Raw genomic sequence first — 24,642 nt, 5'->3', positions numbered from 1 at the left:
CTCGATACCGCCCGTGATATCATGTCTCCCCTTTCTCTGCGTTCCTCGAGTGAGTAAAGCTGTAACTTACCCAGCTGTTCCTCATACGGGAGATCCTTGAGTCCTGAGACCATCCTGGTGCACTCCTACTTGCAAGAGACCTACAGCTCATGGAAAACGGAACACGCAGGTGGGAGTGCTCATGCGCACTTAGGGTTTTATTATATTAGATATATGGATGTTTGGGAGCCATTGACAGAATTCTGTAAGGAGTGATTGTTGACTTTGCCCTTTGATCATACACGTCCAGGGTGGGTGGGGAGATATTTTTAATTAGAGTGCAATTGTTGGATATGTATAAAGGGGGGGGGGATGATATATGTATTTGTCATAAATATAATTTGATAGAAGTTAAGTGTTGTTAAAGTGTAAAATGTCTGTAAAATATATTGCACTTATTTTTGGTTTTAAAATGAATAAAGATATTTTTAAAAAATTAGTTTTGTAATTCTTGTCCTTTAATTCAAAAATAGCAAAACTTATCTTTTCAGCATGGGAGAGCCATTTGCCAACATGGCAACTAGACTCCTTCAGCTCTGAGTTGCTCTCCTCAGCTCCTTCAGAGTCCAGTCCAGAAAAGGAGCTAAGGACAGCAACTCAGAGCTGAAGGAGTCTGTTTGAACTGACACAGCATTCAAAACGGTGACCCATCTAAAGCGTGCCGGACAATGGCGCGCCGACATCTGTGTGCAGGTCAAATGCGCGCCGCCGTTGTACCCGCTTCCAGGCCTGTCCGTTTGCGCTCTGAGGAGGGGTTTGAGGGGAACCCCTCCTAATACACTCACGCTCCCGTTGAGGGGGGGTGTGGGTGGGAACCCCCTCACTACAGTAAAACTCCCGCTCTCCTTGCAAAAACTTATTTTCTGCTCTTCCATTCTGGGGGGGTGTGGGGGGAACCCCCGCCCCACTACAATCTCGCCCTCTTTCAGGTTCATGCCAATGTGCTCGATTGCGCTAACTCTCCCAACACAGTTACAATTCCGCCCTGAAAATCCCGCTCCCTTCATGCATGCACATGTCGGTGTGCGCATTTGACGGGGCGCAATTGTCCGGCACACTTTTGACGGTGTACCATTCAAAACATAGCTATGTAAGAATTTAAAAATAACCTGCTAGAGACAAAACTTGTTTTCATGTACATTCAAAACCAGAAAATTCTGAGAAAGTCAGATGGACAATTAAATGATCAATGGGCAAAAGGAGCACTAAGGGACAGTAAGGCCATTACAAAGAATATAAATGGTGAACTTCCAGTAGCGGCATGCAGCAGTAAGGTTGCAGAGGTTGCTGCTCCCTTTACTCCCGATATAATCTGCATTTAGGTAGCACGACTGGACTCCACTTTGACCTTAATTTTATTGAGTTTGCTCTCGATAGCTACCAGGTATTGGAGATCATCAACAAACTTGGAAGATGGCCTCCAAATCAATCTTAAAATGATGGATAAAAATTCACCACCCTCTCCCACACCTAGCCCAGCATGTGTGGCAAAGATAATGATGGAGGTCAAGGCAGAAATGGAACATTCAACTGGGAAACAGTTGCTATTGATTTTAGATAAGCTGGACAGCATGGAAAAGAGATTTACTTCTCTTAATACTGAACTGCAGGAGCTACAGAACAGAAATGGGAACATGGAGGATGAAGTGAATCCACTCATAGATGACAAGCCACGAGTGAAGGAGAGTGGCTGAATTAGAAGCCAAGGTTTCAGCTACAAAAATAGCTGCTGGAAGCCCGGAGTTACCATATAGAGCCTAGCCATAGCTTTGGCCACCTTTAGAGTTTTCAGGCAACTCCCATTGGTCAGTGACCAAGAAGATGATGTCTGGATGAGCAGGAAATAAGGTCGTCTGTGCATTAGTACTGCTCATAATGGAACAGGTGGAGGGCTGCTGGGCATCAAGCTTCAATGCAGAGAGGGTGTCAGAAACGACATTTGAAACAGAAGCTGATTTTGAAAAGGTGATGCACTGAGGGATCATCACCGTGATCCGTAGTTGCTCCTGCATCTTGACCTCCAGACCCCGAAAGGGATCCCAAATCACCCACAGATGCAGAGGATCCATGTGACAATAAGGGCGTGGAAAGAAACTTCCAATCATCCAAGTTCTGCTCTGAAAGGTCACTGACACTAGGAGCCGTCGTGGTATGAGGTGGAGAGGACTGCTTGGGACATGGATCTCCCTTTCTTTTATAAATATTTTATTAATTTTCCAAAAAACATAACAGTGCAATACACATATTAACAATCAGAGAATAAAGCACAAAATGCACATTCAGTATCTTTATCTCACTCACCCTTCTATTAAGTAATTAATAATCAATAATGAATACATATTTAGACTTTCAATATCTTAATCTTATATAATACTAAAGTATTCCCTCCATCCTCCCACCCACTCTAGATGTGAATAGAAATTACAGAAACAATCCAGTTATGTTGATGGATCTCCCTGAGGAGGTACAGTGCTAACCGGGCCCGTTAACTAGGCTTTCCATAAATTGCTGACAAAATAGTAAAAGCCTTGTACCGGAGGCCCTGAGAACCCCTGCAAGCCAAAAACAATTAAATTCAGATTATCTACCCCCTTTCTTTAGATTTTCCTGTTCTTAAATTCTTTTCCTCACACCATCCTTATGTTCTAACCTAATCTGATTAACACATTTTTTTTTTTTTTTGATTGTATTTTTTCTTTTTCCCTCCTTTCCTACTGTTTCATGTGTTTGTTACCCCAGTTCGTTTTTTTTTAATTTTAAAGTAATTATTTTTATTTACGATGTATTTGTGATTTAAGAAATCCAATTTTATTTCTTGTAAAACGCTTTGTATCCTGAAAAGCGTTTAATCAAATAATATAATAAACTTGAAAACTTGATGAAAGATATGTATCAACAATCAAAAGACAAGTACCGCAACAAGTTGATACTTTTTTTTTTTTTTTAATCTTTATTCATTTCAAATCTTAAATCAAGTACAATATTGACATTTATCAATTAAGCATTCAAATACACTTGAAATCCTATAATCCTACAAGTTGATACTCAACTATAAAGCCTAAATACTGTATTGCTAGACAAGGGCGAAACGGGACCCGTCGAGCAATACATCACTTAGCACTTTATCTCTATGCAGTGCGGACATTGAGAGCGTTCAGAGATTTTCCATTTTGATTCATCAATTGCAGATAAGTGTTTGTCTTTTTTCTGCATTTCCTTACGATATATTGAAGGGAGCCTTTTTTGAGCATTATATGTTGAATTATTGGTGGCCCCTGTGTTCAAATTCATTCAAACATTGTTACGTATGCTATCAATAATTTAAGAAAAAGAAAATGAAAAAATACTAAAAAATTATATACCATTGATGATTAGCAATTTAGGATAGGATGGAGGTTTTTTGATCAATGAAAGAAATCTAACACCACAAACATTTTAGGGAGAATCATACATGTTCCCTAAGTGGTGCATCTGAGATCTTTTCCTCCATTTAGGCTTTATAGTATCAACTTGTTGAGGTACTTGACCCCAGACTGGGGATTTAGGGCCTCCTCCACCACGAGCTTGCGTTTCACCTCCTCGTTTCTCGTTGTCTCCGAGAGGGATCTCTTCCACGCAGACCAGGCTTTCCAAGGTTTATGGAGTTTCAAGGCCCAGGAGGACTGATTAAAGGCTGTCCCCAAAGATCCCACCTCTTCCTCACATGCTCTACAGTATGTGGAACATGGCCACTCCTCAGCCAGTAAAGCTGCACAAAAAATGAAGGAATTGGGGCATGAAGGGATTGAACTGGGGCATCCATTACAGATTATCTCTAGGCAAAACATGTGCTTCTGAGGCAGAAAAAAGGACTTGTGGGGGGGGGGGGAATCACTAAAAAACCAAGATGGCTGCTGCCAGAAAATTAACACCAAAAACGGCCTATTGGGAGCTTAACTGAGAAACAAAACATAACAATAAAGAGATTTTGGAAGTGGGGGAACCTAATCCCCAAAACCCTCAAAACTAGGTTTTTTAGACCTCCCCCTGATTTTCCCCATATGGAATAATGGGTGTACACACTGTGACTTCTGGTGTCTGACAGCTTGCATCAGCCTGTCTGCAAGGAAAGGATTTCTGCCTCAGATAGACAGCCCAAGTCTGTTGATTGAGATTTTCTGGCTGCTGGTCAGGAGGACCCCAACCATGAACTCACACCCCCGAAAGTCCACACGATGCACTGGGGAGGGAGGAGAAACTTTGCAGCTAGCTCCCAGATACCCAGAGGATTGTTTCACAGGGGACCCACAGCCTATGCTCAAACCTCTGATAAATCAGCAGGTGAGCAGGCTCCCAGAGAAACAGACCCCAAGTTCTTGAAGGGACACCAAGCAGGCTGGCTATACGGGTACTCAAAGAGATTGGTTTGGGTGCAGCAGTCCACCCATGTGGGACTGCCTTTTTCCCCGGCAGAGTAAGTCCAAGAAGAGAACCTCCAAGCACCAAAACCACAGAGAAAAATCAAAGACCGACAGCAAAAATACCCCAAAATAATAAAAAGAAGCAGAGCAGATCAGAACACACCTTCCGAGTTTGCTTGCAGAAGGAAAAACTGAAGAAGGAGCTGTTCTCCACTACAGAAGGAAAGGCGTGCAGAGTGACACGCTTCTGCATATTCATGACTAATGGAAAGCAACAGCTACTGTACAGAATCCTATGTCTTCACTACTGAAATAAAGAGTTGCAATAATCTAACCTGCTGTTAACAAATGTATTAATTAGTTTAACTAAATTGCTCTTATCAGAAAAGGCCTCAACTGCCTTATCAGATTCAGGTGAAAGTAGCTAGCTTTTGGTACTAAATTAATCTGCTCAGCAAATTTTAACAAAGCACCACAGTGAAAACCTAAAGTTACAGGTATAGATTTACCCTGTAATATAGGAAGATGTTAGAACATGGTCTCTGCGTGATAGCCATAGAGCAGCTGATTTGTCTACCTTGGTAAAAGCAGTAAGCATAGCAGGGTAAAAAAAAAATTGGCCAACTTCTTGGAGGAAAAGTCCATAAAACATTACAATAGACTTGTGGAAATCTACAACTTATCCCTGGAGGTAAGCAGCATGAAATTTATATACCTTCTGTGATCCTGTCAAGTCTTTATGGCCTGAATTGACAACTGATAAAAACAGGAGACTGAGTTTGATGTACCTTTTGCAAAATCTTATGTGCCAACTTCTCACAGATATGGATCCCCATTACATAATTATTTCCAACATTTATTTATTTTAAAACATTTATATCCCACATATCCCAAAATCTATGCAGGAAGCATAAAAGACACTATAACTAAAAGGATCAGTATACTTACTGCAATCATTTTTCTGAATCCAACGTACATAATTAACTCTTCCCGTGTGACCATTTAGAGTGGCAATCACTGTTTTCTTCTGTGGAAGACATTATTGGATATTAATTAAAAAGAAAAGAATTAAAAAAACCATACATACTCTGTGCTGCTTTGTACTTTAAGAGATTTTTAAATAGGACAATGGCATTCCTGATGACAAAATGAATACTTGGTTAAGTGAAACAATCTCAAAGGCCTTTTCCTATCAATCTTTAAGGAAATTGTTAAAGACCTACCTTTTTGATAAATTTCTCCCTTCATAATTTCCTTTAGTATTCTTTTCCCTGTTATTTTATAACTGCTTTTGCATTTCTCGTCATTTGTACTTCCCTGGTTGTCAGTTGCCTCTTATTGTGAACCACTTAGGCTTGAGGCTTCTATCGCATCCCAAATCAAACCTTGCAGATCAGAGGATTTGAATAACATTCACACCCTCAGATCCTCTCCAAGATCCAGGGTTGCCATCTGATCATGGACAGACCCTCCCAGCAGAGATGCTGAATCTCCCAGAGCTGAGGACCCTGAATCAGAAATTAAAGGCATGGACTCAGAACCTTCACCCTCTTGACTCCACCAGAATTTGGGTCTCCATGAAATCTAAATGGCTCCCTGAGGTGGATCCTGAACCTTTCACTAAAAATCTTGGCACCCAGGGTAGATCCTGCCAATCTAATCTGATTAGCTTTTTTGATTGGGTTACTAGACAACTGGACGCCGGAGAGTCACTGGACGTGGTATATTTGGACTTCAGTAAAGCATTTGATAGCGTCCCTCATCGAAGATTACTGAACAAGCTGAAATCGATAGGATTAGGAGACACTCTAACTACATGGGTTGGGGATTGGCTGAGCGGTAGAATTCAGAAGATGGTGGTGAACGGTACCCCATCCGAAGCATCGGACGTGATCAGTGGAGTACCGCAGGGCTCGGTCCTGGGCCCGATTCTATTTAACTTATTCATAAGAGATATGACACAAGGACTTAAGAGGAAGGGTATCACTGTTCGCCGACGACGCCAAACTTTGCAACATAGTAGGCAAAAGCTTATTACCTGATAATATGGCACACGACCTACTGCTGCTGGAACAATGGTCAACTACTTGGCAGCTAGGCTTCAATGCTAAAAAATGCAAGATAATGCACCTGGGTAAGAGAAACCCACGTAGAACTTATGTACTAAATGGTGAGACCTTGGTTAGGACCACGGCGGAACGTGACCTAGGGGTGATCATTAGTGAGGACATGAAGGTTGCCAATCAAGTGGAGAAGGCTTCCTCCAGGGCAAGACAAATGATGGGGTGTATTTCGTCAGCAGGAGACCTGAAGTTATGATGCCGTTGTACAGAGCCATGGTGAGGCCTCACTTGGAGTACTGTGTTCAGTTTTGGAGACCACACTACCGAAAGGACGTGCTGAGGATCGAGTCGGTTCAGCGAACGGCCACCAGGATGGTCTTGGGGCTAAAGGATCTCACGTATGAAGAAAGACTAAAAAAATTGCGGCTGTACTCACTTGAGGAAAGAAGAGAACGGGGAGATATGATTGAAACATATAAGTACATCACGGGACGCATCGAGTCAGAAGATGATATCTTCTGGCTCATGGGACCCTCGACCACCAGAGGGCATCCGCTGAAAATCAGGGGAGGGAAGTTTCATGGCGACTCCAGGAAGTACTTCTTCACCGAAAGAGTGGTGGATCATTGGAACAGACTCCCACTCCAGGTGATAAAGGCCAACAGCGTGACGGATTTCAAGAAAAAATGGGATACTCACGTGGGATCTTTAAGGGAGTAAATTCAGGGGAGGGGATACTTGGAATAGGCAGACTTGGTGGGCTATAGCCCTTTTCTGCCGCTTTTTTCTATGTTTCTACCTTTGCTGAGACTCTTGCAGGATTAGGTTGGCTTTTGAAACCTAAAAAGGCTTCATACATGTGTTTGAATTTGGGAGCAAACCACTGTCCATGTTGCTCAGAGGGTCCTGGCAGGGTCTTCCATGCTAGCTTATGGTGTTTGTCCACTGGCATGCAGCTGTACTTCGTCGGGGACGCAAAGTCCACTTTCTTCGGCTTCTGCTGAAATTTCTGGCACAGAAAATTCTCCCACTGAGTACCTAGGCCTCCCTCTCTCTGCCCTTCTCTTCCTCTCCATCCATGTGCACCATCTCCTCTCTCTCTGCCCTTCCCTTCCTCTCCATCCATGTGCACCATCTCTCTGCCCATCCCTTCCTCTCCATCCATGTGCACCATCTCCTCTCTGTGTTTCCCTTCCTCTCCATCCATGTGCACCATCTCCTCTCTCAGAGATGGCATCTTTTTCCGCTTTCCCTTCCCCCAATCCCTCATTGGGATCCAGAACTTTTTGTTTCTAGCACTGCAGTCCTGCACTCTTTGGGCTGCAGGCAGAATGAATGAAGTAAACAAATTTCCTTTGGTGGCCCCAGAAGCTTTCCCTCTGCTACAGCTTTCTGTCTCCACAAGTAGGAAGCTAAAGCAGAGGGAAAGCTTCTGGGGCCGCCAAAGGCAGCATGTTTACTTCATTCACGCTGCCCGTGGCCAGAAGAGTGAAGGACTGCAAGTGCTGGAAACAGTCCAATGGGGGGGATGATATTCTGCACAGGCTCTATGGACTGGAACACAGATCTTGGAGGGCCACCATTGGCTTGAGGGTCTTGCAATGAAGACCACTGAGTTAGATCTTACCACAGTCTCTGCACTAGAAGAGGGAGGATTGGAGAGCTATGGATGACTAAATTGTGAAAAAAATTCAGACACTTTACGTTTTGAAACAGTTGTATAAATCTGTGGAAGACTGGAAAAAGAAAAAGATCGCCAGAAGCAGTCTAACCATTAGGCAAGATTATAGAAACATAGAAACATAGAAAGATGACGGCAGAAAAGGGCTACAGCCCACCAAGTCTGCCCACTCTACTGACCCACCCCATTAAGTCTGAGTGCTAATGACCCAGCTCCTTAACTCGACCCTCGCAGGGATCCCACGTGGATGTCCCATTTATTCTTAAAGTCGAGCACGCGTGGGCGAAAGACAAGTGTCACAGCTTATATCTTCAATGTGGATCTACATTGAAGATATAAGCTGTGACACTTGTCTTTCGCTTCATTGCGCAAGGCAAGTGCTGTTTTTGAATCTCTGAGCCCACCGCATGATTGTTTTTTTCATATACTATCGTTGGTCCCCTGAGGCAGGGGCGAAACGTGCGCGTCGGGACCTGCAAGCTAACAGATAAGTTTGCTGAGTCTCTTAATAATTTAGTACAGTGATTCCCAACCCTGTCCTGGAGGAACACCAGGCCATCGGGTTTTCAGGCTAGCCCTAATGAATATGCATGAGAGAGATTTGCATATGATGGAAGTGATAGGCATGCAAATTTGCTTCATGCATATTCATTAGGGCTAGCCTGAAAACCCGATTGGCCTGGTGTTCCTCCAGGACAGGGTTGGGAACCACTGATTTAGTAGACGTTCACAACAAAAAACATTTTTACATGATATAAAATGTTGTCTACTTTTCACATGCGATGATTGGGCAGTGAGGTGGTTGGTCCTGGGGTTTATCCCCAGCACCCCCCTCCATGATTCTGAGCATAAAAATTTGTAGATTCATCTATATCATCAGCACAGCTCACTTACAAACATAATCATTGAGTGATTTCTTTATTTCAACATACGTCTTTTTATCACTCATTCTTGGAAATTGTTTCAAGTCTGTTTATATTTGTTTATATTTGGCCAAAGATTAGTCGCCAGCAGGCACTTTGATCACAGCTACCGTTGACTAATTTAAGGGGTTTAATTGGTCACACCACTAAAAACTAATTAATACCTAATCAAAAAAAAAAAGTTAAGTGACACTAGGTGGCTTCTCAGACAGACACCTAGGTCCTTGGCACCTAGGATCACCTAGTGATGTTGAAGCCTGAAAATGGGCATGTTTAAGGCTGGCACTGGGCTTTGGTGTCACTAGGCGATGCTAGCCACGATTCAGGAAAGGACCCTAGGTGTCAGAAATGTAGGCCTGCAAAACCCTTGCCTACATTTCCGGCACCTACGGTCCTTGGCCGCAATTCTGGTTGCGGCAACTGCGCCATTCTACAAGACGTATGTACCTTTTATAGACTTGTGCTAAGCACCAGTGTGCATCATACTTCTGAAAAACCAGGCCTGAGTACCTGTGCCTAACTTGTGCGCACACCAGGCATATTTTTTGACAATGCACCTAACTTTTAGGAATGTCCACTATCTGCTCACACTCCTCCCCTGGCCCTGCCCCCTTTTCAGATTCATAAACTAGAACGCATGTACACTTCTCCCTCCGTATTTGCGGATTCAGCAATCGCAGTTTCGATTATTCACGGTGTTTAGCTTGCTGGCTCCTCCCCCCCAAATTACAAAAGCTTGCATAGAGAAATTGCTGATTCCAAGCGTTTACGGGCACTTTCTTCACCATGTTTTGCCTCTCCTTCAGGAATAGGCCAGGTCTCCCACCATGTTATTCGCAGTTTCACCATATTCACGATGGTTTTTAATAGAAAACAGCGAATAACATATGAAAAAGTTATTCGTGGTTTTTCTGCATTCGCGGGTCTGTTAATCCCCTATCACAGCGAATACGGAGGGAGAAGTGTATACCTTTTATAGAATCATGCTTTCCAAGCTGAGCACATAACTTTTAATTTTTGTCAATTATGAGGTGTTAATTGCCAATTAGGCTTGTTAAACAATTAAGGGCAGGATTTACTAAACCTCCAAACCGTATGCGATCTGTTTGAAGCCGGCCGACCAATTCAGTAAAGGCCTACATGCAAATGGAGATGATTGTTAACACGCCCCCCCTACCCACAGCCAGAGCGATCCCCGCTCATTCGCACACCCTGACAATAGTGACAGGAGAAGCAGCTTCCTGTCACTGCTGTCAGGGCTCAGCCCAGCCCAGATCCCTCTTGCCTGCTCCCGGACACTCCTGCTCTCTGCCGCTGTTCTCTGCAGTGCAAGCCAATGGTTTTAAAGTGGGCCTGCACTGCGGAGAACGGCGGCAGAGAACAGGAGAGTCCAAGAGCAGGCAAGAGAGATCTGCCCGACACCACCCCCCAGGCCCCGATCTCTCCTGCCTGCCCTCTCTTGCCTACTCCCAGACTCTCCTGCTCTCTGCCGCCGTGCCCTGCAGTGAAAGCCCGTGGTTTTAAAGCAGGCCTGCACTGCGGGGAATGGCAGCAGAGTAGGAGAATCCGGCGAGCAGGGAAGAGAGATCGGGAACTGGCCCGACACACCAGCCCTGCTCGACACTGGCCTTCATCCCCCTAACTGCACGGCCCACCCACCCCCGGCTCCTAGTCCTCCAACCCTACCCCTGGTCGGCCCAGGGGGTCGGGTCAGGCCTGACTCACCCACCCCGGTACCTTTCCAATAGTTGGGATCAGGAGGGGTGTCCGGCAGTGTTCCCGCTAAGCTGCGCTGGCGTGCGCTGGCGCACAAAATATTACATCGCAGCGCACAAGTTTCTCGTCACAGCGCACACACGTGCTTGCAGGCAGGCGAGCTGGCAGTCCATGTAACGCGTCGCAAAGGTAAGGGGAGGCTGGGGGAGGAATCGGACGTCGGGGTGGGGGTGTTTTAATGTATTTATACTTATTTAATTTAGCGTGTAGGCCTAAAATTCCTTTGAATACCTCGTCCTCATGTATCAGCAACTTTGACAACATATTTATTTGGCTCATAACTTGCTGGCGCCCGATATTTTTAGCTCACAGTGAAAAAAGTTTGCTCACAACACCCGCCCGCTTAGAGGGAATACTGGTGTCCGGACCCTCCTGCTCCTACGACGATCTTCGGGAGCAGGAGTAAAATCTTCCTTAGGGAGGAGTCTAAGGAAGTCCCTGATTGGTTGAGGTGTCCCAGGCCCCTCCAAATGGAGGAGCCTGAGGCACCTCAGCCAATCAGGGCCTTAGGCCTCTCCCTGTGCATCAGATGATGTGCCACTATTGGGCAGTGGCGTCCCCGGGGAGCAGGAAGACTTTACTATTGCAAAGGTACCAGGGTGGATGGGCTGGGCCCAACCGCATGGGCCAACCAGGGGTGGGCCGGAGGGTGGGAGGACTAGGAGCAGGAGGGACCAAACACCCCTCCTGCTCCCAGCTTTTTGGTGCCGGGGGTGGGCCATGCAGGTCGGAGGGGGGGGTGGCTGTGCTTGGGGGGTGTTTTAGTGAGAGGGTACATATTTTTTTGACAGGCCTGTCTGACTTTTTTATGGGTTAGATATTTTGCGTGTGTAACACACACAAAATATCTGTGCCATGGAAAAAATGAATAAAAAAGACAGGCAGGCCTGTCAAAAAGCCTGCAGACCCGACGGTAACTCAGTTAGGACAGGTCTGCAGCAGTCTGGTTTGTCAATAGTAAAACCCGACTCAAAATAGCCAAGCAATTGTTAGTGAATCAATCGCTTGGCTATTTTGCATGGGGTTTTACTAATTTGCATGGGACGATCAGGATCGGATTGGTACAGGCGTTAGTGAATAGTGCAGGAGGGAAATCTGGTTGTAAAGGGCTCGCAAACTGATCGGTTTGCTTAGTGAATCTAGCCCTAAGTTGTGCATGCAAATCGGCTCTGTGTACCAATTTGCATGCACGATGTAAAACGTCATATACAGAATTTGGGGGTATATGCATAGGAACCAACCTTCCAAACGCCTATGATTATCAACAACTCTCTGGACTCTCTTATACATAGATCCAAAACTAAGGAGGAATGTCTCTCCTTCCCTTCTCTTTATTCTGGATGTTTACACTCCAACCACCTATCCAAGATACAGCTCATATCCCAAATAAAGCACCTTCCAAATCCTATGCTTTTGAAATCAGTGGAATAAACATCCCCGTTGTTTCCCATTACTTCCCACCGTCCGCAGTTTATTTTGTTAGACGCCACTTTGTGAAGTCGTGTAGCGCGCCCTTACCCAAGGATCGTAGAGGGCTATGGAGTGGCACGAGGCCACAGCCACGCGCGCCCCCTCTCCTCTGCCCCAGGAAACGGCACCCGGCGTCCGGTTTGCGCAGCAAGCCACGTGACACACCTCCAGCACGGGCGCCGCCATATTTGAAAACAGACCACCTCTGAACTCTAACCTATCTATCTAGCAAGGAGCCGCCAGGCTCCTCCTCTCAGCGCTCGCGTCTGAAAGTAAGACGTCATGGCGGTACGGTAGAGTGCGCATGCGCCGGTTAAGATTTACTTAGGGTTTTTACAAGCAAATTGGCTGGGATTATGTTACAGTTAGACGAAGCAAATGTTTTAGTGAGTTTATTTGTAAGTTATTACAAGCGTAAGCTGCTTCTGTACAAAATAAGCACATAAGAATAGCCCTTCTGAGTCAGATCAATGGTCCATCTAGCCCAGTATCCCGGCTTCACGGATGCCAAACTAAGTCACAAGTAGTGGCAAAAACCCAAATAGTAGCAGCATTCCATGCCGCTGATCCATGTTAATAAGTTTTATGAGCTTTATTCTTAGTGGTTCCAGGTCAATAATTATTAATTTTTACTTGTGTGGAATTCGACATTAATAAAAGCAGTTGACTCCTTGATCATCAGAATTTCACAAGTTGTAAGTTGTATTTTACTAAGGGGAAATGAGCGAATACCAACAGTGTTTTTACAAAGTAGGAAGCGGCCGACTAGGTATATTCATGAGCCTAAAAAAGTAAAACATCTGGACTAGATTCTTACAAACTTAACACACAGCTTTTTTTTTTTTTTGTCTATTTTTAAGATTTCTGTGTAAGGCAATATGCCTGAAATTAATGCAAAGGGTGACGGCACACACACACACACACTGGTGTGCTCTTCACCGGCAGGAGGATGCCCCCCAATCTCACCTCCCCCAAAGCGCTCTTCACCAGCAGGAGGATGCCCATTCCCTCTTGCCGGACACCCCCCCCCCCCAACCAACCTGCCAAACACCCCTGGACACCCCCTCCATCCCCACAAGGACCCCCCTCTAACCTTTTTTGATGGACGGACGTGTATGCCTTCAGGTCTATAGGTCTGCCTTCATCTGAATGGCACGCCTGCCCCTTCCCGTTGCGTTTAGTGCGTTCTAAAATGGCTAGCGCTCCTTAGTAAAAGGACCCTTTAGTTTTGCATGGATAGGAACATGTCTTTCCAACCATGAGATAATGTTTTGAATTTTAATGAGGAATATTTGCAAAGACTCTTACAAGAATCATTGCTGCTGAATGATAACTTAGACATTGATCAAACTTCAATAGAAGAACAATGGTCAGAGCTTATACAACTCAAAAAAAACAATGTCCATTATGAACATTTCATTGGACTCATCGATTACTGTCGCTCAAAGAACATACCAATAGATCTAAGGATCAGGAAGGCACCAAACATGTTTTTGGATAACCAAAGTTTTTTAGATAAATGGTGCGCTATAATAAATAAATGTTCCTTGGATCTCATGATTCTCTTAGCAGAGAACTCAAAAGAGAAGAGCAATAAAGATTGCTAAACATAAAAACTATATCAAACTATAAAAAACTATATAAAAATAGTTTAAAATGTTTTGAATATGGTCCACTCAAAACAAACTCAAAAACAAAAGTACGTCTAGAAAAAACACTGCTTATAAAAGAATGTACAGTAAAACCTTGGTTTGCGAGCATAATTGTAATCCAAAGCACTCATATATCAAAGCAAATTTCCCCATAGCAAATAATGGAAGCTCAGACGATTCGTTCCACAACCCAAAAACTTTAATACAAAATACTATACGTACTTGTATTGCAAGACCTCGCTCATTTAGAACAGTCACTACACTCCTGCAGAATCAGAAAGAGAAGAACCATCGGCTTAGTTGCGATGATGTGACGCGTGTATATTGTATGTACAGTATTGCAAGACTTTGCTTGTTTAGAACAGTCACTAAACTCTCGCAGCATCAGAGAGAAAAGAACCATTGGCTCAGTTGTGATGTGTGTATACTGTATGTACTTGTATTACAAGACATTGCTTGTATATCAAGTTAAAATTTAAATAAAATTTTTTGCTTGTCTTGCAAACCAAGTTACTTACTTACTTACGAAGAAGCCAAGGACTACTACTCCTACACAAGAGAAGACGACCTCACAGCCAATAAGGGAGAAAAAGCAGGAAGGGACAACTCAGACACAGAAGGGGATGACCACACAGCAAACAAGGGTGATAACACAGGAGCAGTAAAGGATACCGTAATTGAAACTATAGGAATGGCCAAGAGTAGAAGGTCCAAAAAGGTAACACGAAGGGAACTTAGATGTATGTATACGAATGCTAGAAGTCTAGGTAACAATGGGGGAACTAGAGACAATAGCAAGACATGACATATTGGATATCATTGGCATAACAAAAACATGGTGGAATGAAGAAAACAAATGGGACACAGTACTACAGGGATACAAACTGTATAGAAGAGATCGAGTAGGGCAGAAAGGTGGAGGTATTGCTCTATATGTTAAGGAGGAAATAGATTCTGCTGAAATGGTTACAACAGAAATGAAAGAGAAGCTTGAGTCACTCTGGATCAAAATTCCTGGTAAATATGGAGCAGACACGAAAATTGGCCTTTACTATCGTCCCCCAGGACAGGCGGAGGAAATTGACTCAGAAATGATGGAAGAAATCAAACAAGAATGCAAGACAGGCAATGTAATTATATTGGGAGACTTCAATTTCCCAGGGATAGACTGGAAACTAGCAACCTCCAACTGCGGCAAGGAGGCCAAGTTCCTGGAGGTGCTAGGGGATTGCTTCCTGGAACAAATGGTAAAAGAGCCGACAAGAGGCAACGCCACCTTGGACTTGGTCCTAAATGGCCTCACGGGACCGATAACAGAAGTGGAAGTCATGGTTCCACTGGGAACGAGTGATCACAATGTAATCAACTTTAAACTTAACATCGGAAAAGGGAAACATGCCAAAACCTTAACCACCACCTTAAACTTTAAAAAGGGTAAATACGATCGCATGAGAGCCATGGTAGAAAAACGACTTGAGAAGATGGTGGACAAACTTGAAACGGTAGATCAGGCATGGTCCCTACTGAAAAATACTATCACAGAAGCACAAGATCTCTACATTCCGAGGATTCCCAAAGATCAGAGAACAAAGAGCAAAAGAGAACCGGCATGGCTTACCATACAGGTGAAGGAAGCCATAAAAGAAAAGAAGGACTCTTTCAAAAAATGGAAATGCATAAAGACAACCGAAGCCTGGAACAAACATAAAGATGATCAGAAGAAATGTCACAAGGCGGTGAGGGATGCAAAACAGGAATATGAGGAAAAAATAGCCCAGGAGGCCAAAAACTTCAAGCCCTTCTTTAGATACGTGAAAGGGAAAAAACCTGCAAAAGAGGCAGTGGGACCCCTGGATGACCAGGGAAGAAAAGGGTACATCAAGGAAGATAAACAAATCGCAGACAAACTAAATTCCTTCTTTGCGTCCGTCTTTACGAAGGAGGACACCTCAACAATACCTGAAGCGGAGAAAGTGTTTGCAGGAGAAATAGAAGATAGCCTCACCACAGTTGAAGTGGACTTAGACCAGATATACTATCAGATCGACAAACTTAAAAGTGACAAATCCCCTGGACCGGATGGAATTCACCCGAGAGTCTTAAAGGAATTGAAGGTTGAAATCGGAGAGTTATTGCAAAAACTTGCAAACCTGACAATCAGAACTGGACAGATACCGGACGACTGGAGGATAGCGAACGTCACGCCAATTTTCAAAAAAGGATCGAGAGGGGAACCGGGCAACTATAGGCCTGTGAGTCTTACGTCTGTCCCCGGCAAGATGGTTGAAGCACTGATCAAAGATAGCATAGTCCGGCACTTGGACGCACACGACTTGATGAAACCCAGTCAACATGGATTCAGGAAAGGGAAATCATGTTTGACGAATTTACTCCAATTTTTTGAGACCGTGAACGAGCAAATTGATAGTGGGAAGCCAGTGGACATAATATACTTGGACTTCCAGAAAGCGTTCGATAAAGTTCCACACGAAAGACTTCTCAGGAAACTACAAAGCCATGGCATAGAGGGAGATATACAAAGATGGATAGGAAAATGGCTGGAAACCCGAAAGCAGAGAGTGGGCATAAATGGGAAGTTCTCCGACTGGGAGAAAGTGACTAGTGGTGTACCCCAGGGCTCGGTACTTGGGCCGATCCTTTTTAATGTTTATATCAATGACCTGGAGGAAGGAACATCCAGTGAGATCATCAAGTTTGCAGACGATACAAAACTGTGCCGGGCAATCAGATCGCAGGAGGACAGAGAGGAACTCCAGAGCGACTTGTGTCGGTTAGAAACATGGGCGGAGAAATGGCAGATGAAGTTCAATGTGGAGAAATGCAAGGTACCGTAATGCATTTAGGCAATAAGAATAAGGAATACGAGTATACAATGTCAGGTGCAACTCTGGGGAAGAGTGAACAAGAAAAGGACCTGGGTATACTGATAGATAGGACCCTGAAGCCGTCGGCACAATGCGCGGCAGCGGCAAAGAAGGCAAATAGAATGTTGGGCATGATAAAGAACGGAATCTCGAGTAGATCGGAGAAAGTTATAATGCCGCTTTATAGGGCAATGGTCAGACCGCACTTGGAATACTGCGTCCAACATTGGTCTCCCTACCTAAAGAAGGATATAAAACTGCTGGAGAGGGTGCAGAGACGAGCAACAAAACTGGTGAAGGGTATGGAGAAACTGGAATACGAGGATAGACTTATAACACTAGGATTGTTCTCACTTGAGAAAAGGAGACTGCGTGGGGATATGATCGAGACCTTCAAAATACTGAAAGGAATCGACAAAATAGAGCAGAGAAGATTATTTACATTGTCCAATTTGACACGGACTAGAGGACATGAAATGAAGCTAAGGGGGGACAGGTTCAGGACTAATGTCAGGAAGTTCTGCTTCACTCAGAGAGTGGTTGACACCTGGAATGCCCTCCCAGAGGAGATTATTGCGGAATCGACCGTCCTAGGCTTCAAGAGCAAACTATATGCATATCTCCTTAAGAGAGGCATATAAAGATATGGTGGACTATAAATTACGCCAGGTGTACACCTGGCAGGGCCTCCGCGTGTGCGGATCGCCGGACTTGATGGACCGAAGGTCTGATCCGGAGATGGCAGTTCTTATGTTCTTATGTTCTTATCAAACGTTTTACTGTACATGCATGTGTTTCATACCCAGCAGGTGGCGCTCTTTTACAATACTGATAGCTAAACAAATTAATAAAGATTACCATTATTATCTGCAGACCAGCCACCCCAAGTACACATGTGATTGTTTTGGAAATAAATAAAAGTGAAACCCATTCCTTTGTTGTATTATATTTAAAAGTCAATAAACCGGTGAAGTTTGCTGTGGGATCTTGTGGCAGTCATTTTTTCACTATGGAGACTGCTGGACAGCAGCGTAAAGGGATCACTCCTACCCCGCATCACCGCTGGACCACTGTGGACCTAAGGTAGACCTGCAGTGGACTGGGAAGGGACAGGCTAGCTGCACAAAGTAACCGTGAGAGGCATATCCTGTAAGCAGTCAGCCAGCACCTCTCCTCACCAGCGTCTGGCGGCACAGTTTGCAATAAACTGATATACAGTAACTTGTGTGATTCATTATTGTTCAAGTTAATAATGTGATTGATTTTACTGGACAGTAAAGGGCAGATTTATTGCTGCATCAGTGTTTCAGACTAACGGAGGATAGATTCCAGTTTTTGCCACTGGATGGCAATGTTCACCTGAAGTAATATTGCTGCGTTGATGAGTGTTACCTCTACTTAAGAGGTAGTTCATCAGCGCAGCAATATTTATTTTTATAAATGACTGGTTGATGTTTGAAGGAGTTGCTAGTGTTCCTGTCAAGTATGCTACAGAGACCAAGGTTCAAATATATTAAAGATTCCTTCTTCTTGGCAGTGTCTGCACCGGATTGTGTGGATGACATCACCCACATATGAAAATATATGCCTGCTGTCCTTGAAGAACAGCTGCTACAGGTGTTTGCGGTATTATCTAACATGTAAGTTCTGGATATGCCCCGACTCACCCATGCTCTTCCTATATCCATCTTCCCTTGCAATTACACACTATGGCCCAGATTCACTAAAGATAGCGATTCAATCGCTGTTGGCCGATTCCTGGTCGATTTTGAAACAGCGATTGATTCACTGTCTTTTTTGCATACAAATGATTTGCATGGAGGGTTTTACTCATTTGCATGGGTGGATCGGATCAGATAGGAGATTGATCAGGAACTGGTTATGCGATCGTCGTTACAGAATCGGTAAGTTTAGTGAATCTAGCCCTAGGTTAGAAAATTTGCACGCTAAGGTTAGAGAATACAGACTACGTGTCGTTATGCACAAAATTAATGCCAATTCGTACCAATTAACTTCAATTATCACCAATAACTGGTTGTAAGTGCCAGTTAACAGCTAATTTGTCAATTAGTTATGCGTGCAACTGTAGGTATTCTATAACCTGCAAGCAGAATTTTGTGTGCTATGAACTAAACTCTAAACACGGTACTGAAAAATCAGTGAATATCAAAAGAACTAAACTATATATATATAAATACATGCATACCAGAATAGCCAATCACTTTATATAGTAAATGCCCCCTATGAGAGATTTATTGGAATCACACATAAAAGTGGAGAAAAAGACCTCAGAAAAATGACCCCCACATATCACAGCACATCAAATCGTGCAAATGGGGGCTACAATGCAGTCATTTCTCTCAAAAAAAATTCCACAAAGTGCATATATCCAAAACTATCATTCAAAAAGGATTGCAAAACAATGTTCTTCAACACAAAAGTACTGTAGGACAAATCTCAACATAAGCAATACTCTCCATTGCAAGAAATCAGTTCACAAACCGAAGTTTAACCAGCCAGACTCAACAGTGGCCCTGTTTTGCCCACAACTGTCTCAAGAGTTCTGGTATTTGTTCTGCTCATAGTAGCACACAACTAAAGCAAGAGAAAAAAAAATAATAAAAGGAAAAGAAAGAAAATGTCCCAGAAAAGGCTCACCAGCAATTTGCAGCTCTCGTGCATCATTCAGTTAAATTACTCTCCTGATCAGGCATTCACCACGCCAAGCACAGCGTTCTTGCACGAAGCATCATGACATCACCACCGATGACAACTTTTCCCTTTAACTGAAACCACTGCAGAAAAACAGCTGCAATTTAGTATTAACCAAACAAAAAAGGAAGAAAAAGAAAATTTGTTCCCAGTACATCACTGGAAAAATCAGTGCCAAGAAAAAATGAACACTAAACACTATTCTATAAATGGCACTCCAAGTTGAGTGCCTTTTATAGAAATAACATCTAGTGCTGTGATCTACACTTAACCTTTAGGCGCAAGGATTTACACCAAGTGAGGTCTGGTATAAATCCCCACACCTTAATTAGGCATGGATCTGCTGTATTATGTAACTTCTTAGGTGCCATCGACTCGTGCTTGAATCCTAGCAACTTGATGAATTACAGATGCTAATCCGGTAAAGTCCTCCAGCCTCATCCCCATGGCTGTTTTCAAAGTGTCCAGCCATCTGATTGCAGGTCACCCTCTTTGCCTAGTTCCTTCAATCTCTTAGTGCCTTATTAAATGTATTTTCAGCTTAATAAAGCAAAAATAAAAACGATTTGTAAATTTCTTCTGATTGTCTGGTACTTCTTACTGTAAACCACCTCGAACTTTTATGGCTAGGTGGTATATAAGAATAAATTATTATTATTATTTAGTAGATCACATTAAGGACATCCAAACTGTGCCTAAGTTCCGTCCATAGAACTCAGATCTATCTGAAGCCCAAACTGTGCTCAAAAGTAGACCTGGTTTTATTCGTCTACAATGTAGGCATGAGATGGACGCCCTAGGTCACTCAGTGTTAAGCAAATGAATTGAAGGATACCCATATTGATGCCTCACCCAGACCACACCCATTCCACACTCACGCCCATTCCGTTAGGTGTGAGTTTTCCCAACGGGTGTCCATGAAATTGTGGCTGCACCTACAAAGTGACATCCCATCCTTTGGACATCAATGTGCCAATTATCGCTCGTTAAGATCCTTAAATGACTCATTAACTACTTAGGGCCAGATTCACTAACCTGCCCGATAGGGCCTGATCTGGGCAGGTCTGACAAATTTACAAAAGAAAAATATGCAGATGAGGGCAATCAGAGGAATTTGCCTGCCCAGATCGCTGGTGTGCGATCCCCGCGCATGCGCAGAGCATCTTTCTCTGCATGCATTTTGTGTCCTTTTGGGTTTTTTTTAACTGGGTTTTTTTGGGTCCAACTCTCCTGCTCCTATCTCCAGCAGCAGCAGCCTCTTCCCTCCTTCCCTGCAGTGCAAGCCCGCGGGTTTAAAGCGGGGCTGCACTGTGGTGTGCAGCCACGCTTTAAACCCAGAGGCTCACACAGCAGGGAAGGCTGCTAATATTGCTAATACTGATTTCTGCTAGATGCAGCATAATTGGAAGTCAGGGAGCCAACAGGCACTGCTCTCCCCCCTGCCCCAGGGCTTCTGCAGCCCCTGGAACAGGCAGCGAGATAGGGGCAGCAGAGAGCAGAGCAGAGTGCAAAGCGGCAATGGAGCAAGAGAGTATGTAGAGAGATGTGTGACTAGTCCCCACCAGTCGCTGTAGGAGTTGATCGGCCAGCCCAATCGGATCGAGAATTTTGTGTAGTGAATCACTGCCTTCCCTACTTTTGAATGTCACTCCCCTCATTTGCATGCGCGGATCAGAGGATGGTCGGCAGAGAGGTAAGTGAATCGGGCCGGAGGGGAATTTGGTCGCTAAGGGGTCGCAAACCGATCGGTATACAATCAGTTTGCTTTGTGAATCTAGCCCTTAGTTTGGATGCCTAAGGCCCGCTCAGCGTTAGGTGCCCTTTATAGAATCATGGTCAAAATGTTCATCTATATAAAAAATTAATTAAGGAAAAACGTAAAGTTTACTACTGAGCTAAAATTGGGTCTCCAATAATTAACACTAAAAAATTGTTCCATTTAGTATCTAATATATTTAATCTTTCTCAACTCAAACAATCAGCACACATTTAGCTTCCAACATCGACTGATTTAGCTCATTATTTCAGTGCGAAAGTTAATAACTTAAGAGTATCAAACACTCAAAAGAATTTCACTGAAACTCAATTGTTACCATCTTTAACTAATGCAATTCATACAGATCTGCTTTGGAAAGAATTTGAAGAACCAAATTGGGACCTTTTCACAAAATTATGTAGCAGATATGGAAAGACATTCAGCCATCTAGATCAATGTCCTCCAGAAATTATGAAAGCTACTCCACTGGATTTCAAAGTTGATCTATTCAGTTGATTGTCTTATCGTCTGGAGGAAGTATTTTCCTATAAATGGGGGTCATATTTTAATCACACCGATAGTTAAGAATCAAAAAGATTCTCTTTTGTCAGTTAATAATTATAGACCCATAGTATCGTGGAGGGTCTGGTATACTCTCAGCCTTTGGATTATCTGGAATTTCATTCACTCTTGCACGATTCTCAGTCCGGCTTTCGACCATGTATAGTACAGAAATTGTCTTAGCTTTGATTTTAGATTCCTTGAATAAGCTGTTAAGCAAGGGTTCTAGTGCCTTGATTATGCAGTTTGATTTGAGTTGCACTTTTGATTTAGTGGATCATGATAAACTTTTGGAATGCTTGGTAGCAATTGGAATACAAGGAAAAGTATACAACTGGTTTGAAAGATTTCTATCCTCCCGTTCTTATCAAGTTAAATTTAATAACAAATTTTCAGAAAAATGGAAAAGCCCAAGTGTCGTTCCGCAGGGCTCCCCACGCTCTCCCTTACTGTTTAATGTGTATCTCTCTTCTCTGGGTTCAAAGTTGACTTCTTTGGGGTTAAAACTATTCATCTATGCTGATGATATCACTATCATCTTGCTCTTTTCTCAATCTATTCTACACATTAAACATATGATAGAGGAGATATTTAGGATTGTTGAAGAATGGATGTTAGAATTCAAATTAAAACTAAACCCAGAAAAAAACTAAATTTTTCATTTCATCTATAGGTCAAAATTCCATCAAATCTTCTTTATGATAAATAATGTTAATTATTTAATACAACCAGTGGGAGGGATGCCCAGTCCATCCTGCTGGACACCTCCCCTCCCCTGAAAATTCACCGGCAGGAGGGATGCCCAGTCTCTCCTGCCTACACCCCCCATCCCCTTAAAGGTAGCCCACCATACCTGGACCCCCCTAACCTTTTTTAGATGGCGGGCCGACGGGTCCTTCCTGTGTCCAGCCGATAGGCCCACCTTCGCTGGAATGGTGAACCTGCCCCTTCCCGAGACTAAGATTCCAGTTGGCCCAGGTGCCTAAGGCCCCTCCTACTGGGCCAATCAGGACTTTATGCCCCTCCCCAGTGCATCCATCCATCCAGCCATGTAAAGAAGATTAGGGGGGTTCGGTGTGGGTGGGCATGGGAGGGTCCTGGTGGGCTACCTATGGGGGGTGTTGGGTGTTGGCAGGAGGAACTGGGCATCCCTCCTGCCAGTGAACTTTCAGTGGGGTGTCGGCAGGAGATATTGGGCATCCCTCCTGTCATGATGCTTGCTGGGGGGGGGGGGTCACGGCAGGTTCTGGCAGGAGGAAACAGGCATCCTTCCTGCCGCAATTGTTACATGGGCGGGGGGATGGGTTGCCTGGGCCACTGAACTTATCGCAGCCGCTGAGATCAGCTCAGCGGCCCAATCCGGAACTTATAACTGTTTTGACTTGGTCTAAGTCAAAACATATAAGTTCCGTAAAAGCAACCTGTTAAACTTTTGATTATCGCTTCCAGACGACTAAGTCTAGGTCGGCCCACATCCTGCCTACCTCCTGCCCTAACCACTCCTAGAGAAACGCCCCTTTTCACTCTGGGCGCACAGTGGCAGTCAAAAGGCCTAAGCTGCTATTAGATACATCTAAAACCCGTTTCGATTATTGGTACTTGTTTGTTTGTTTTTTTAATTCTTTATTCATTTTCAAATTTACAATAAGTGTAACAATATATCCAAACAAATTAACAATAAATATAACACTTAATAATCATCAATGGAACAAATAATATGCTCTTATCTCCCACACTTCCCACCCTTTCTTATCATATAATCAATACCTTATACAATATGTAACAATAAATTTACCTTCCCCTCCCCCCTCACAATCAAACTTGTAAATTTAAGGGAAAAAACATTAAAATAAAATGTCATCTAATCGGTACAATACTTTGTAAATGGCTCCCACACATCCTGAAATTTCCTGAAAAACCGCGCTGTATTGCAATAAATCTTTCCATTTTATAAACATGACATAAGGAATTCCACCAGAAATTATAATTTAATCTACTCCAATTTTTCCAATTATACGTAATTTGTTGAATGGCAACCCCAGACAATATAAGTAATAATTTGTTATTATTTGTAGAAATCTGACTTTTTGCTCTTATTGCCATACCAAATAGCACAGTATCATATGATAATGCCACTGGGTTGTCTAATAAACAATTAATTTGGTCCCAAATTGATTTCCAGAAATTCATTATAAATGGACAATAGAATAATAAATGATCTAAAGTCCCTGCTTTGAGATGACAGTGCCAACATTTATTAGACTTAGAGCTATCCAATTTTTGTAATCGAACAGGCATCCATAATGCTCTATGTAACAGAAAAAAACAAGTTTGTCTCATAGATGCCGACACTGTACATCTCATCCTCCAAGTCCAAATTCGTGGCCATTGAGACACAGTAATTTGGTGCTTAATCTCAATACTCCAAATGTCTCTCAGACCAGTGTTTAGTTTCTTTTTAATAAATCCAGTCAGCAATTTATACCACTGGGCGGCCTGGTGACCCAAGAAGTCCACCTGAAAGCATAAGAACTCCATACTAAAATGATTACTAAGGTTTTTCCATTCAGGGAACCCCGCCTGAATGGCCTGCTTCAGTAGCAACCATCTAAAACATTCTGATTTATTAAGACCATATTTATGTTGCAACTGTGAAAATTCAAGCATTTTACCATTAGAGATAAAATCATCTAATAAACATATTCCTGCTATCATCCAATGCTT

General features: G+C 43.4%; 1 protein-coding gene across 3 annotated transcripts in view; it reads right to left on the bottom strand.

Moving 5' to 3' along the window:
- Positions 1-19,655, bottom strand: part of ELP2 (elongator acetyltransferase complex subunit 2) — a 189,028-nt gene extending 169,373 nt beyond the window's left edge. For 2 of the 3 annotated variants that reach the window (XM_033929587.1, XM_033929588.1), the window contains exons 1-2: positions 12,401-12,544; positions 5,388-5,466 (exon numbers count right to left, since the gene is read on the bottom strand). In XM_033929587.1, the coding sequence (XP_033785478.1) occupies positions 5,388-5,466; positions 12,401-12,538 (217 nt within the window). In that variant the 5' untranslated portion in view covers positions 12,539-12,544. Of the gene's footprint in view, positions 1-5,387; positions 5,467-12,400; positions 12,545-19,547 lie in introns of those variants that run through there. The other variant, XM_033929590.1, reaches the window with a different exon arrangement.
- Positions 19,656-24,642: the final 4,987 nt, after the last annotated feature.

This window comes from Geotrypetes seraphini, chromosome 2 (assembly GCF_902459505.1).
Source record: "Geotrypetes seraphini chromosome 2, aGeoSer1.1, whole genome shotgun sequence".
NCBI classification, from domain to species: domain Eukaryota; kingdom Metazoa; phylum Chordata; class Amphibia; order Gymnophiona; family Dermophiidae; genus Geotrypetes; species Geotrypetes seraphini.
The sequence above is the reverse complement of the archived record's forward strand: the minus strand, read 5'-3'. Positions and strand labels throughout refer to the sequence as shown.